This window comes from Gymnoscopelus braueri, assembly GCF_963280865.1.
Source record: "Gymnoscopelus braueri genome assembly, chromosome: 13".
Taxonomy (NCBI): Eukaryota; Metazoa; Chordata; class Actinopteri; order Myctophiformes; family Myctophidae; genus Gymnoscopelus; species Gymnoscopelus braueri.
In genome coordinates, this window is record NC_137615.1 from 8,352,217 (window position 1) to 8,369,257 (window position 17,041).

The 17,041-nt window shown below is 39.4% G+C and overlaps 1 protein-coding gene across 1 annotated transcript; it reads left to right on the forward strand.

Annotated features, from left to right (window-relative positions):
• Positions 1-1,299: 1,299 nt before the first annotated feature.
• Positions 1,300-17,015, forward strand: mif4gdb (MIF4G domain containing b). Its single transcript, XM_080447171.1, has 7 exons — positions 1,300-1,359; positions 8,391-8,519; positions 8,850-8,959; positions 9,678-9,833; positions 10,166-10,258; positions 11,854-11,964; positions 13,127-17,015. The coding sequence occupies exons 2-7, from the start codon at positions 8,441-8,443 to the stop codon at positions 13,241-13,243; spliced, it is 666 nt and encodes a 221-aa protein (XP_080303297.1). The 5' UTR covers positions 1,300-1,359; positions 8,391-8,440; the 3' UTR covers positions 13,244-17,015.
• Positions 17,016-17,041: the final 26 nt, after the last annotated feature.

Below are 17,041 nucleotides of genomic sequence, written 5' to 3' on the forward strand. Positions count from 1 at the left end.
ACTTGGTTCCAGAACAGATTGTACTGTATGCACACCTGGCCTATTGCAGTGGTTCTCAAACTTTTCAGGCCGCGACCCCCCAAAATAATCATGTATGAACTGAGGATGACATTGTAGGAGTTGAGGCATTACATTTAGTTTGACTCGGTTCCACAGATACATATTGTGAAAATAGCCAAACTACAAGCTCAGTTTTGAGCTTGTAGATCGGCTATTTTCACAATGTTTTTCTCTTTCTTACGTAATATTTGACAATTTGGCCAATTTGGTCTTAAAGTCGTTAAATTGTAACTATAGAAATGTGCAGATACCCTGTATACACTTATTCTGTATGTTGGTTTGTTTACTGTTGAGTGAGAAAACAATGTTGCACATTAAGCTAATCATCTGGGGACCCCCCAAAATAATTTCCAGTTTGGGAACTGCCTATTGCACTGTCACTAAAGATTGAGCTACTAGTTTTAAACGTATTCCAGTGTCATAAGTGACTGTCCCCGATGTGTCTACTGTGGACTTTAAAAAGATGTTCTCAAGCTGTTATTTTTAAAATAAAGTAAAAAAAAAAAGAAAAACAACAGACTTGACTTTGGCAAAATAAGGTGTTAATAGGAGTGCTTTGATTGATTGATTGATTGATTGATTGAATACTTTATTTAGAAGTTTGCTCATGAAAGTACAGTTCAAATACAAGGTCAACTAAATAGGATTAAAAAGCCTATGGCTTATTTCAATTGGGGTCCTTTGTACTCAATTCATAGTGAAGTGCAAAGATGTACAAAGTAAATGTACAATAGTTCGATTGGTTAGGTCCTTAAAGCGGCACTATTTTTTATGAATAAAATGTAATTTTGTGCAAGAGTATGATAATACAATATAACTTACAGTATATAATTGGAGTGGTTGTATTTTGTCTCCCTGCTCTTCTATTGAGACATTTAGATGCAATTTATCCCCTGAGCAATCATTGATATTAGCTCAATGGTAAAAATGTCAGCAGGAAACCGGGTTTAAATCCCGGGGTAGAAGAGGAAAGTTACGTATTGCAGCTTCAAAGGTAGGTCAGCAGATAAAGGACAACTTTATCGGTTATCGGTCAATAGGACACTCCGGAGACTCCGCCGGTCATCAAATTAAATAGCATAGGAATGGGACAAAAACATGAATTCAAGGCTTAATTCATGGGGTGTGTAAATTGATAAAAAATAAGTAATGTCTCCTTTTTTAAAGTGACCTCCAGTAGGTGGCAGCAGAGCAACCTTCAGGGACAGGAATCTGCCTGCTTTCACCACCACCGAAGAAGAAGCAGAATAAGCAGCAGAACCAGCTGCTAATGCTAAAGCTAATCTGTTGCACAGGAATGTAAGTATTTAGTGGGTTAAATGTTGTGTGTTTCATTTGACACGTTAATCATGTGTTAATTCATCTCGTTCTCCGTTAACGCGTCATGTTTGCGCCGTAGAAACACTGTAACGTCATTTTGAAGCCCGTTAATGATGCTAATTTAAGCACCTTTAAACATGGGATAAAAAAAACTTAAAACTGTGCTAACTAGTTAGCATAGCGGATCTACAAGCTCAGCTTGTAGATCCGCTATGCTAACTAGTTAGCAACAAACAACAACAACAACAATGTCATGGTGGATTATTGATTAACAGCCATGTGTCACGCAGAACCAGTGAACTCTGTTGTTTTGTGTTTATTATGATAATGTGTAGTTATGAAGCATACTTAGCGTTTGGCTGTATTTAAATGTATGGATGATAAACGGCGTCGTTTTGACTCAGTTTCTGTTCAAACTGCATCGTTGTGATTTACCAACGAAAACTTTTATAAACTCTTGGTTGGGGATCTGAACACAATGGCTGATATAATAATATATGAATAATAATAATAATATATTGTACTAGTAAAGTTGTCAATTAACACATACATGAGAGAAATGTTAACATTAAAATCCATATTAAAACAAACGAAAGTGGTTTATTTCAAACCAAATGGGATATAAAAATCACACCATACATTATGGTAAAAAAAATAATCAGAAATAGCAGATCTACAAGCTCGCACTCGCTGTGAGCTTGTATATCTGCTATTTTTGAATGGCCAAGGCAAAAATCTAAAATGACAGCAGATGCTTTCCTAGTTTTAATGGGTTAATTGGATGTTTCAGATTTAAGTAAAACTCTGAACAGAAGCGTCCTTTTATTAGTGCTATTGTTTGATTTCTGGGGTTTGTTTGTTAACCTCATACTTACTGGAACTAACTAACTATTAGTGACCCATCATGGATGGCAGATTATTCCACTTTGATGACGGCACACATTTCTTTTCAGTGGCTGCTGGCTATTTTAATTGTTCAATTTGTTCAAAAACAGCGGTGGAAAAAGTACTATAATGTTTTACTTAAGTAAAATGGTCAATACTGCAATGTAAGTACTCTGTTATAAGTAACAGTGCAAAAGTATTGATATCCAAAATCTAGTTAAAGTACCAAAAACAGAAAAGTACTCATTCTGCAGAATGTCCCATTTCACAAGTTTTCAAATGTACAAAAAATATTTTGAAAATAGCAGATCTTCAAGCTCACAATGCGTCGCATCGCGAGCTTGTAGATCGGCTCAGGGCTGAAGTGGTTAATATAATAATGTACGGTCTGTACTTAGTTTCTACTGTAAGTTCACTATGGAAAACATTACTTCATTCATTATTTCATTCATGCCTTAAAGGATGCCAGACTTTATTGCTATTCTAACATGCACAAATTCTGTACCTGCTTTATAAACTTGCACCTATTGTATGTATGTAATGTATAGGACATATCTTGACTTGTTCCCCTTGTTTCTATCACCCATTAACCCATTAAGACCTGAAGCCGATTCTACGAATGTCTTCTATCCCAACAGTATTCTGAAAAAAACATATGTTTCTATATCAGTGGTGCTCAAACTTTTCATGTCAAGGACCCCCAAAATGATATGTATTTGGCCGCCGACCCCATCTCAAAATGTTTTGTTCCAGGGACCCCCAGAAGCAAAGAATAGAGTTAAAAATGTTCGCTTTAAAACAATATATATTCAAAGATTTGCACACATTTTCATGATTTTTCAAAAATAGCAGATCTACAAGCTCATAGCGCGGCACTCGGTGCCGTGCTATGAGCTTGTAGATCTGCTATTTTTGAATAGCCCAAAGTGTAAAATAATGCTTTTTAGCTCATAGCGGAGCAGATAAGTGCTACGATCTTTCAATTTATGATACAAGCGTGAAAATTGGCATGAGCAGTCTCCATGGGTCACTTGACAAGAAAATTGTCCGAGGCAGTTGTAATTTCAAGATGGCGGCCATTTTTCAAGATGGCCGACACCTTAGTGTGCAGTTAAGTGATATGATGGTTTATTTGGTGATACAAGCATGAAAATTGGCATGAGCAGTCTCTGTGGGTCACTTGACAATAGGCCACCCACAGCTACTTGAAATTTCAAGATGGCGGCCATTTTTCAAGATGGCCAACACTTTAGTGGAGCAATTAAGTTATATAATGGTTTATTTGGTGATACAAGCATGAAAATTGGCATGAGCAGTCTCTGTGGGTCACTTGACAATAGGCCACCCACAGCTACTTGAAATTTCAAGATGGCGGCCATTTTTAAAGATGGCCAACAATTTAGTGGAGCAATTAAGTTATATAATGGTTTATTTGGTGATACAAGCATTACAATTGGCATGAGCAGTCTCTAAGGGTTGCTTGACAAGAAAACACTCCCAGCCACTTGAAATTTCTATTTTCAAGATGGCCACCCCCTGGATCCTCAAAAGATACATTTTCTCATAGAAATGTATGTATTTTTTTTCATTAAGGACAATTATACGATTATTGTTATTATGCTAAAGAACAACTTTTAACACATCACAATACAGTTGTGTTGATTTGTTGATCATAGATAGATTAGATAAGAGTGAATATCTGCACTACCAGGGCACACTGGTGATATCACTGCTGTTAAACTCAGAGTGGGGTTCAATGTCAGCTAATTGAAAGTTAGTATCCCAAATGCTGTCTAATTTACCCCAAAACAATTAGATAGCCGCACCTGAATTGACAGGTTGTGCCAGCGCGGGAGAGCCGAGCCAAGGTTAATGGGGTTTTAGTTAACCGGATGGTGTACAGATCGCACAGGATTTAAATGGCATTGGATGAACGATCGGACTAAGTGTAGGGTTAAGGCACGAACTTAGTTGTATCCCATACATCAAAGTGCTTGGTAAAAGGTGGTAAAAGGATAAACCCTCGGCCTCTGCCTATGCTGCAGACATGGCAGAAGCCATCATAACAGTTGAGAAAACTAACTGGGACAGATGTTTCATTTGTCAGCAGGTCACCAAGGAAAAACTCATTCAGCCGAGTTTATTCAACAGAGAGCACGATCGTACTGGTTATGATACCATTGCAAGAAATGTTCCATTATTTCATAAGATCAATGCTCTGCCTATCTTACTTAGTCTAACCCGACTAGATGAAGGTGATGGCATAGAAAGCACATTGACAAGAAACAGAGCAAAATATCATTTAAGCTGTAAACTTAGGTTCAACAACACAGAGCTGGAAAGGGCCCAAAAGAGAGCATCTACATCTGCTGAAGACACCGAAGGTACCAAAGATATCCATGTCAAGAGGCCAAGAAGATCCCAGCCCTCGAAAGCTTTGTGCTTTATCTGTGAAGATGAGAGTGCAACGTCCTCCTTACGTGACGCAATGACAATGAAACTTAATGAACGGGTTAATGAATGTGCCAGGAATTTAAGCGACAAAAAGCTCATTGCAAAGCTTATTGCTGGTGATGTTGTTGCACAGGAATTTAAATACCATCCTGCCTGTCTTGTTGGACTGTACAACAGAGAGCGAGACCATCTCAATGCCCTCAAGCATGAGCAGAGCCTCAAAAGCTCAGCTAGCCATAACTGGTATACCTCAAGTTTTTCAGAATTTGTCATCTACATCACGGACATGAAGATCACAAGTGACGGCACAGATCCAATAATATTCAAGCTTGCAGATCTAGTCTCTCTCTACAAGCAACGACTGCAGCAACTTGGTGTCGAATCACCAAGTGTGAATTCAACCAGACTGAAGGAGCAGCTGCTTTCTAGCATACCTGAGCTAGAAGAACACAAGGCAGGACGTGATGTACTGCTTGCATTCAAGAGGGATGTCAGCTCTGTTCTTTCAAATGTAAACAAATACAGTGAAGCTGAAGCCATACACTTAGCTAAGGCTGCCAGCATCATACGTAGAGAGATGCTTAATCACAAGACAAAGTTTGACAACAAATTCCATGAGGGATTTGTTGAAGAATCTGTTCCACCAACGCTTCTTCAGTTCATCTGCAATATTGAACATGGTGTAGATATCAAGTCACATTTGAATCCTGGGGGTATCATTTAAAGATCCACATGGCGGACGAAAGTCATCTTGAAATTTCAAGTGGTGGTTGTGGGGTTTCTTGTCAAATGACCTTTTGAGACGGCTCATGGCAATTTTCATGCTTGTATCACCAACTAAATGATTTCTTAAGCTTAACTGTGGTGGTTTTTCATCTTAAAAAATGGCCGCCATCTTGAAATTTAAAGTAGCTGTGGGTGGCTTATTGTCAAGTGACCCACAGAGACTGCTCATGCCAATTGTCATGCTTGTATCACCAAATGAACCATTATATAACTTTAATGCTCCACTAAAGTGTCGGCCATCTTGAAAAATGGCCGCCATCTTGAAATTTCAAGTAGCTGTGGGTGGCATATTGTCAAGTGACCCACAGAGACTGCTCATATAAATGTTCATGCTTGTATCACCAAATAAACCATTATATAACTTAATTGCTCCACTAAAGTGTTGGCCATCTTGAAAAATGGCCGCCATGTTGAAATGTCAAGTAGCTGTGGGTGGCCTATTGTCAAGTGACCCACAGAGACTATTCATGCCAATGTTCATGCTTGTATCACCAAATAAACCATCATATCACTTAACTGCCCACTAAGATGTCGGCCATCTTGAAAAATGGCCACCATCTTGAAATTACAACTGCCTCGGACAATTTTCTGGTCAAGTGACCCATGGAGACTGCTCATGCCAATTTTCACGCTTGTATCATAAATTGAAAGATTCTGCCAGAAAAAAGCATTTAGCCGCTCCGCTATAGAAAGCACATTGACAAGAAACAGAGCAAAATATCATTTAAGCTGTAAACTTAGGTTCAACAACACAGAGCTGGAAAGGGCCCAAAAGAGAGCATCTACATCTGCTGAAGACACCGAAGGTACCAAAGATATCCATGTCAAGAGGCCAAGAAGATCCCAGCCCTCGAAAGCTTTGTGCTTTATCTGTGAAGATGAGAGTGCAACGTCCTCCTTACGTGACGCAATGACAATGAAACTTAATGAACGGGTTAATGAATGTGCCAGGAATTTAAGCGACAAAAAGCTCATTGCAAAGCTTATTGCTGGTGATGTTGTTGCACAGGAATTTAAATACCATCCTGCCTGTCTTGTTGGACTGTACAACAGAGAGCGAGACCATCTCAATGCCCTCAAGCATGAGCAGAGCCTCAAAAGCTCAGCTAGCCATAACTGGTATACCTCAAGTTTTTCAGAATTTGTCATCTACATCACGGACATGAAGATCACAAGTGACGGCACAGATCCAATAATATTCAAGCTTGCAGATCTAGTCTCTCTCTACAAGCAACGACTGCAGCAACTTGGTGTCGAATCACCAAGTGTGAATTCAACCAGACTGAAGGAGCAGCTGCTTTCTAGCATACCTGAGCTAGAAGAACACAAGGCAGGACGTGATGTACTGCTTGCATTCAAGAGGGATGTCAGCTCTGTTCTTTCAAATGTAAACAAATACAGTGAAGCTGAAGCCATACACTTAGCTAAGGCTGCCAGCATCATACGTAGAGAGATGCTTAATCACAAGACAAAGTTTGACAACAAATTCCATGAGGGATTTGTTGAAGAATCTGTTCCACCAACGCTTCTTCAGTTCATCTGCAATATTGAACATGGTGTAGATATCAAGTCACATTTGAATCCTGGGGGTATCATTTAAAGATCCACATGGCGGACGAAAGTCATCTTGAAATTTCAAGTGGTGGTTGTGGGGTTTCTTGTCAAATGACCTTTTGAGACGGCTCATGGCAATTTTCATGCTTGTATCACCAACTAAATGATTTCTTAAGCTTAACTGTGGTGGTTTTTCATCTTAAAAAATGGCCGCCATCTTGAAATTTAAAGTAGCTGTGGGTGGCTTATTGTCAAGTGACCCACAGAGACTGCTCATGCCAATTGTCATGCTTGTATCACCAAATGAACCATTATATAACTTTAATGCTCCACTAAAGTGTCGGCCATCTTGAAAAATGGCCGCCATCTTGAAATTTCAAGTAGCTGTGGGTGGCATATTGTCAAGTGACCCACAGAGACTGCTCATATAAATGTTCATGCTTGTATCACCAAATAAACCATTATATAACTTAATTGCTCCACTAAAGTGTTGGCCATCTTGAAAAATGGCCGCCATGTTGAAATGTCAAGTAGCTGTGGGTGGCCTATTGTCAAGTGACCCACAGAGACTATTCATGCCAATGTTCATGCTTGTATCACCAAATAAACCATCATATCACTTAACTGCCCACTAAGATGTCGGCCATCTTGAAAAATGGCCACCATCTTGAAATTACAACTGCCTCGGACAATTTTCTGGTCAAGTGACCCATGGAGACTGCTCATGCCAATTTTCACGCTTGTATCATAAATTGAAAGATTCTGCCAGAAAAAAGCATTTAGCCGCTCCGCTACTCAATTGAAAAAGTGACACAGATGCGTTGAGGCCGATTCTTCAAATGCCTTCTAAACTAGTATTCAAGATTGTTTCAAAAAATGTTTTTAAAAAAAAGCAGATGTACAAGCTTTGCACTGTGAGCTTGCTATTTTTGAATAGCCAACGCAAAAATCTAAAATGACACTGATGCTTTCGGTTTCAATGGGTTAAACTGCAAACTGAAAGAAAGAAAGAGCCTATTTTAGTTATTTCTTAACCACTTTCATCCTGACATCCATATGCTGGGCATTTTAGTTTTTTTTGTTTAATGCAAAAGTTTTTCAAAAATAGTGAAAAAAGTCTTATCAGCAAGCCTGTGTTGTGAGCTTGTAGATGGACTATGTTTGCTATTTAATTTGAAAACCTGATGCTATTTGAACTTGATTAAGCCCTACACGGGCGAAACGTTGTACTAATTTTGGTTAAGATATGTTTAAAACTATGTCTGCTATTTGTCATATACCACAAATGATATAGTTGTTAAATGAAATATCATATTTGGTGTTTCCCACAGTGCGACATCTCCCAGTTATAAGCTGAATGCTATAATCTGCTATATGTACGATGGAAAACTCAAAAGACGACCTCAAGATCCAGTCATTCGACCTGGAAACCCAGAAGTTACTGAAAACGGCACTCAAAGGTCAGTTTATTTTATAAAGCATAATATTGCGAGGATGCCAATTGTAGGATTTGGTTTTTAATCGATGGTGGAGAATTCTTACAGTAAAACTATATGAAAGAAAAAATCAAACCCATACTAGTGAAAATAGCAGATCTACAAGCTCACAACACGTCGAGTTGGGACGTGTTGTAGAGCTTGTAGATCTGCTATTTTCACTACTTCTTAATGTATTTTTTTCCCTCTAATTAATGGATTAAAAAAAAAAAAAAATTACTTCGCGACCCATAATTAAAAATTGGTCCGTGACCCACATATGGGTCCAGTGTTAATTTGTGTTTGTGTTTTCAGATCCTGCTTCAGTGAACCTGGAGAAGGTTTCTAACGTCATCATAGACCAGTCGTTGAAGGACCAGGTGTTCAGTAAAGAGGCTGGACGCATCTGCTTCGCCATCGTACAGGTTGGTCCCTGACGTTTTGTTTGTTTATCCAGGGTGACTAAGCTGGTAACCTACCTCGCGTCACCAGGCTTTCCACACGGAGGAAAGCCTGGTTTTCATTTGAGTTAGAACAAAAGATGGATATACCAAACGAGTATTATACCAAACGAAACAAAACAATTTAGACCAAATTAAACACATTGTAAACGAGGGGAATGATTCTGTAGGTGCGCCAGAGCTCTGGTTTCCGCCTTGGGTTATATCAGCTCTAGACCGCATCAGAAAACAGAAAAAGGAGTTGATCCCAGGCCATTTCACTGGTAAATTATACATTTATACAGTATAACACCTTTATCCAAAGGGTAAACAACACCTTTACCCATTCACATTTCACACACACTGATGGCAGAGATAACTTTGCAAGGAGGCACCAACCTGCTCATCTGCTGCAGTTAGGGGTTCAGTGTCTTGCTCAAGGACACCTCAACACATGACCCAGGGATCAAACTGGGAACCTTCTGATTCCCAAGAGCCTTGGGAATCAGAAGGTTCCCAGTAGGACTGCCTCACAGTCCTACCTTCCGACCACAGTGTCACCAGTGTAGTTGACTTGACTGTGTGAGAGCTGGCTGTAATGGCACTGTGATTGTGTGTACTTGTTTCTGCATAGTGCAGGATTCTGTATACCGTTGTTTATTGCTAATGGTGTCTTTGGTGTCTCTTTTTTCCTTCTATCTAGGCTGAAGCCAAGCAGAACAACGGGAGCGTGTTCAGGAGGAACCTGCTGAACCGGCTGCAGCAGGAGTTCAAGGATCGCGAGAAGCTGAGACTGCACTCCCGACAGGAGTGGGTGTGCTACGTCTCCTTCATCTGCAACATCTTCGACTACCTCAAGGTCCGTGACACGCAACACTTTAGAATGAACAGTAGTTCTCAAAAATAGCAGATGTACAAGCTCGCAGCACGGCTCGAGCGTCACTTCGAGCCGTGCTGCAAGCATGTACATCTGCTATGTTTGAAAATGTTTGATAAATCTTGAAAGCATTGGGAAAAATTTATCTTCTGGGGGTCCTTGGCACAAAACATTTTCAGAGAGGGGTCCGCAGCCAAATACATGTCATTTTGGGGGTCCTTGGGGTTGGCACAAACAAGCTTGAGAACTACTGATTTAGAAGGCACTCAGGTCTTAATGGGCTAATGTATGTATTGTTAATGTGTTTATTGCAGGTGAACAACATGCCCATGGTAGCTCTGGTCCATCCGGTGTATGACTGTCTGCTCAGACTGTCCCAGCCAGACGCTCTGGTCAATGAGGACGAGGTGACCTTATTGATCAAGTTAATTGTTATTTAATTTGATAGATTGTTTTTGCTTTTCTGTTCAGTTCAAATCTTCCAATACTAAGCAATGATTACTATCAGAATATAGAGCTTTAACTTGTGTTCTTTTGTTGTTTGGACCTGTCCTGTGCAGTGTTCATTTTGACAGCAAAGTTTGATTTAGAATTTGGTCATGGTCTTTTGTATAAAATTCTATTTCGTTTTAGTCATATTTTAGTCACCTGAAATGTTTTTGTCTGGTTATAGTTGACTAAATCTACAAATCTTTTATTTGTTGACGAAATTGACAATATATATATTAGGGTCCCCACGGTCATGAAATTCCTGGAAATATTTTGAGAAAAAATATATATATATCCAGTACTGGAAAAGGTTTGGAATTGATCAAAGGTCCTGGAATTTATCAAGGGTCCTGGAAAAATATATAAAATATTTGGCTATGCATTGTTTTTGGCTATTGATTTTGTAAACACAAAACATTTTCATAAACATGTATAACATTACACAAAATATGTAACATAAGTAGTTTTTCGCCTAACGGGCTGTGTGATGGCAGCCTAATGTATGTCTCAATTGTTAGGTTGCACTGCATAGGGTGCCAGGTTGGTGTCACGTGATAAAAATAACAGAGCTACAAGCAAGCTCACAACGTGCTGCAGCGTGATGAGTAGTTAGCTTGTAGAGCTGTTCGTTTGTCACGTGACACCAACCTGGCAACTTGTGCAGGTTGTGTGTCTGCAGTCCCAACAAACAATTGCGAGCAACATGTGAATAGTCGGTGAAGCGTAAACGAACGCAGTTAAAATATATCGGTTGAACTAGTAGTATGATCCACAATGCCAGGGAAATGTTTGTTTAATAATTTGTGGCTTACAAATGAAAAGTTTAAAGACTGGGTAAAGCGAGAAGAGGACCCGAATAGAGCTGGCTGCAAGTTATGCCACAAATCTTAGCCGGATACTGTACTGTTCCTAAAATAAATGGCACTTTTAAGTTTACCACTCTTGATTTGTTTTACATAATTATGTTCATCCCTCCTCGTGTCTGACAGTATCCTCTTGTTGAAAACTTAATAGGAAAAACATAGGAAAACCTACAACAAAAGTGTAATTTAAAACATCCTTGCATCCTTCATTACTTTTAAATTCATAAATGGGGCAAATGCAAGGCAATATTATTTAAAAAAATAAGTCATACGGATGCCATAATGAGTCTTGTATTCCAGTGAGCTATGCCCTAATTTTGCACGATTTTTTTTATGGAATTGTACCATTCTATATTCTATGCTTTATTTTTGCTACACTGCCTATCTTTGGGCATTGTACATAGGAGTAAGAGACACATTATTGCGCTGAATGATTGTTATATAGGCCTGGAAATTGGGCTAAATATTCTGGAAAAGTTTTGGAAATTCATTGCTAAAAATGTGTGGGGACCCTGTATATAGTCATCGTTTTAGCCATAATAGCTTAGTTTATGTTTAGTTTTTGTTTAGTCTAGTTTCTGTCAGTGAAAAAAGGTAGTCGACGAAGGTTTAGTGGACGAAATTAACACTGGTCCTGTGTTCCCCCCCAGGTGGACTGTCTGGTCCTACAGCTGCACCGCATCGGGGACCAGCTGGAGAAGATCAACCCTCAGCGCATGGACGACCTCTTCTACCTTCTACGAGACGGCTTCCTGCTGCAGGTAGGGGTTGGATGTCATCGCTGTCGGGCAGAAACCTCTTATCTCTATATTTTAACTGTCTGTGTTTTTTTGGTAAATTTAACGTCCTACTTGATCGTACTACAGCGTCACTCAAAACGTAGCAGATCTGCAAGCTCGAAAAGTGGTGCAAAGCGACGTGTTTTGAGCTTGTAGATCTGCTACTTATCTTGCTATTTATTTATTTTTATCCTGAAAAGTTACAGTTTTGGACATATGAGGTTTCCACCTGACGGAGAAATTAGGTTCCAAGTAGGAACCAAAGCCACATTGTCGCCATGAAAATGAAGGAATTGATAAAATCCTAATCATTCAAAGGTTGTGTAAGTGATTTGTGTTAAAAAATAGTGTTATTTAGTGCTCTATATTCTGATAGTACTCATGGTAGAGTGTTTGTTCAGTAACGAGGTGTATCCCTGTGTCTCCAGCTCGTAAGTAAACAAAAAATGCATTTTCATGTCCAATTTTATCCAATCAGGAGAGGGAACTCATACAGGATACAGGGTTAACAAGTGAAATTGGAAGTGATGAAATAAAGAAATGAGCAGACAAAATTGTAACTGGAACACTATAAATTTTAAGCTGATAAATGGGTACTACTCTCTCCTCATTGGCTGACATTTTTCAACCCAGCTGAATTTTTTGTTTTGTTTATTAAAGATCTGGAGCGACAGTAACAGGGAAGACCCCTGTTACTGAACAAACACTCTATAGCAAATAATGATTACTATCAGAATATAGAGCTTTAACATTTTAAATAAAAAACTTTAAAAACATCACTTACACTGCCTTAACGCGTAAAGCGTACAACAAGCTTCAACTGGTAGTTATTTCCATTGTTTTGTCGTGGAATTACTATTCATTACATTTTGATAATTGATGTAATGTAAGTTTACACTTAACAGGGGCAATTCAAATGCCAGTATTTTCAGGACAAAGGGTTTCAGCATTGGCTCTATCCCAGGTATAAACAGTTTGTAAACACGATTTACTTCAGTTAATGCTGAAAGAAAAAAGGTACTTTTGTTATCTACAAAAAAATCCCCCATTGTGGATCCAAAACTGGGAATCAATAAGAACTGGAATCGATAAGCGGAATCGCAGTCGATAGAATCATAACGATACACATTCCTATCTTCTCCAGGACGGGTTGACCTCCATGGCCCGTTTGCTGCTGCTGGAGATCCTGGAGTTCAGGGCGGGAGGCTGGATACTCAGCGACACGGCACAGAAATACTACTACAGCGAGCTGACAGACTAGCGCCGCCCCGGTGGCCGCCTGGGGAGGCTGAGAGCAGAGCGCTTCAGCCCACCGGTTACAGCTCATTTAGGTGATGTCATAGGCTAAGGTTGGCACGGAAGTCTGACGTCAAAACCATGTCCCTCGGGATCATAAATTCCCAAAATGAACAAAAGCACCTTTTAATAAAAACTGGTTTCCGGGAGGGAGGAGAGGGCCACACGGCAGACCTGGTGGCTCTTGCAGATTTGGAGGTTCAGTCTCACCAAATAGAACCTGCAGTTCTAGTGGATTCAAATATTCTTTGAGGAGGGCTTTGTCTGCACTTTTTGGGGGTTTTTTTGCACACATTTCTTAAAAAAAATTCAATGGGATTTTTGAATGAGAAAACATCTTTATGACCCAGTGGGTGTGGCTTTGATGTCAGTAACTTCAGTACTTTTATAGCCAATTTAGGTGCTGTCATAGCCAACGGGTGGCAGAAAGGGTGACATATACAGTAGTAGCACTTTGAATACAGTTTGCTTAATTACCACTGATTATGAAAGATGGCAATCGATGACGGGCAGCTAATCACGCCTGTCTGTCTGTCAGTGGTAGTTCAGGAAAGATGAAACATTGGGATGGGTTTTGGGAAGTGGTAGAATAGAACAAATTGATGGACATGGCTTGATTTTATACATGGTTGTATGCCGGGGATCGTGTGCTGAAATGAGCAGATTTTGGGAGCTTGTAGATCTGCTGTTTTGGGCGTGCGGCACCGACATGCAACAGCGTCTAATGATCAATTCATGCTTTGTGTGACAAGTGTGGAACGACACGTCGCCCTTCCGGTTTTGCATGAGTTTTGAGCGTTCATACTGTCTGCGACTCGCAAACGGCATTGCCACGACATGTAAACTAGGAAGTGAATTTAGCCGCCTCCGTTTATCGTGGTAACGGAGCTTACTTCGTCTTCCCAACCAATAAGAATCTAAGTACAATTTTATGAAACGTCTGCGGTCGTTTTCCAAAGGTACGCGACACCCTCTTCAACACCTGTCGCACAAAGCATGAGTTTTAAATCAGGAGCTCTTCACCCATTTTCAACCTTTCTGTCTACTCACTCTGTCTCAGAGGAGGGCTGTGGACAGCTCACAAACTTGCCTACCAATGACATCATCTGTAGGCAGGTTTACTCATTCCAAACAATTTCAAACCTTTTTTTTTTTTTTTACTTTTTTCTCCTCAATTTAGTTGTGCCAATTAATTCCTCTCTGTGTGGGGTTGTCACTGCTGTTGTATCATCACCTGCCAGTGAGGTGCCCCTACCAGGAGGATGTAGCGCCTCTGTGCTACTCCTCCCACCCAACACTTCCCCGCTGACGGGTGCCGTCCAAGCCTGTAGGAGTGCTTTTGTAAAAAATATCACCCTACTCACCCGGCTTGCTTGGCACAGCCGGACGCTCGACAAAGAACAATGGCGTCTATTCCAGCATGCCAACTTTACGGGAAGAGAAAGGCTGTAGTTTCTATTAGCTTGGAGTCCCCATCAATGATGTCACTGGTAGGCAGGTTTCTGAACTGTCCGCAGCCCTCCAATGAGTCTCAAGAGTGAATCTTATAATGAGCGTTATTTAGGACCAATTATATGAAGTTACGGTTACAAAAGGGTGAAGTGCTCCTTTTAAAGTAGAAGGATTGCACCTATGGCATGCAGCCGGGGATGCAGATTGTGCAATTGTAAATAGTTGGTCAAATAAGAGGTTTAGTTTAAGAGATTTATCCACTATACTGGTATGGTGAGTTTAAATTTATTTGGTTGCGTATAGGTTTGAATACCAGCTGAAGAGAAGTTACTGGGGTTTTTTTAATAGGTAATTTGTTTTAGTTACTATCTTGCTGGCATTCCAGTTTTAGAAAAGGTTTACACTTTGTGGTATTTGCATTTTTTTATATTATATTTTTATGAATCCAATGTAGTACCAACGGACATTCCCAACAGGTATATACGCTGTGCATTTTGCTTTAGTTTTCATTCAGAAATACCTGTATTACCTGTAATACCTGTATTTCTTCAACTGTTACTTAAATGGGAAAACAGTTGTTTTCAATTATTTAGGCAGTACAGTATATATATTTGACAAAAAGATTGTTTTGAGTTTTCCAAAAGGTTTGGATTTCTTTGACTGAAATATGTTCAATCATTTCAAGATTTGTTTTGTTGTGTGGTATAATTTATATTAACATTTATATTAACGCATCTCTGCCACTTTTCAGATTAAGGTGTGGTTTTCCTACGTGTGCTAGTCAGGATTCAAGTGTCAGAAAAAGCTTTTTTTTGGTTTTGTTTATATCAGGGATTATTTTGTTACAGATTAAGATGTGCTCAATTTTTTTTTATGTAGACGTTATTTAACGGAAGCCGAACAGAGGTGATTATTTGTAGAAATCAAATTTAAGCAAAAGTTTAATACCGATTGATTTCTTTTGACATCTCAATAATTAATAATAATATGCAGCTTTGGAGTGACATAGCATAAGCCAGGTGACGTGTAGGAATCAGAATTCACTTCTTTTTTTTTTATGCAAATAGTGCCATTATTACATGTACAGCTGTCAATCCAATACAGGTCAAGATATTTTGTCATCAGGGTGCTATAGAAATGACATTTGGATTTGCCCCCATATTGCTTAAGAGCTAGGTCTTATATTGGCAAGTTGTAAACTAGCAGTATAAACATGGGGCCCAGTACTTTATATTTTATAAAAGGTTTTTTGTTCCACCAGCACCAGCACATACCAGTAGCTGATCTCAGCGATAGTTTTTTTTAATTTTCATTCTGTGGCTCATTTGGCAGCTTTAATGATTCCAAACCAAAGCCGTGCCTTGGGGTTACATGGTTACCAGGAAAAAAGGTCCTTTTACAGCACTAATGAGAGCTTTTTGGACAGAGGAACAAAATAACCGGTAGCCACGATTTGCTGTGAAATTTAACTTGTTCTGTTGGGTTATATTTGAACACTAGAGCAATGGGTTCCCCAACCTTTTCTGGGTCAGGGACCACTTGGAAAATCTTGAAATCTTGAAGGCTATCTGACCACTTAACAGGGCTGCAGAGATGGGCGTGCCACATGCATTTTCAGAGCATGTTTTATTTTAATGATCGATTAATCGATTGTGTGCTGGCTGGATCGATGGAACCAACGCAGCGTTCTTTTTAACAACACAATCCAGAACACAATCGATTGATCATTAAAAATAAACTTGTGTTCGTTATAGAACTAACACTACAGCAAATGTTTCTGCCTGCATAACAAGCACTAGAACTGGGCTGAGCTTCGCAGTGCATTTGTGATGCAAATTGGGCTTGGTTCAATTCCGGTTGAAAAAGTGTAAAATAAAAAGGCTGATTAACAAAAAAGAGAAACTCTAACCTATTAGCTACATTATTTTGAGTTCTGAAGAGTTACTAAAAGAAAAACTAACAGTCTGGGAAAGGCCAGTCATAGTTCTGTTGAAAACCACATGTTGTAAAAATCCAGGAGGTTTATTTTGCAGGACCATCACATGCACAAACCTAAAATCAAAATAGGTTAAATGAATCTCATTATCAAGGACGTTCTGCTGTGTCAGGACTACTAAGACACAGTGCTACTGCCTGTTCAGATATTTTGAAGAATTCCTGGATTATGTTCCTATACCATTTGTACATATAATAGGTCAATTCCATTTTTTTTCTTCCTACGGTTGGATTGTACACTGAATGTAAAAGATTTGTTTCAATAAATCTTTGAGTTTGAAGAATGATTTGGTGTGATGTATTTATTGCATTTGTA

Bases quoted from the DNA above. Each gene is read 5' to 3' on its own strand.
- mif4gdb (XM_080447171.1), top strand. From the start codon at position 8,441: ATGGAAAACTCAAAAGACGACCTCAAGATCCAGTCATTCGACCTGGAA. The intron at 8,520-8,849 runs GTCAGTTTATTT...TTGTGTTTTCAG, and splicing joins ACTGAAAACGGCACTCAAAG to ATCCTGCTTCAGTGAACCTG. The intron at 10,259-11,853 runs GTGACCTTATTG...GTTCCCCCCCAG, and splicing joins CTCTGGTCAATGAGGACGAG to GTGGACTGTCTGGTCCTACA.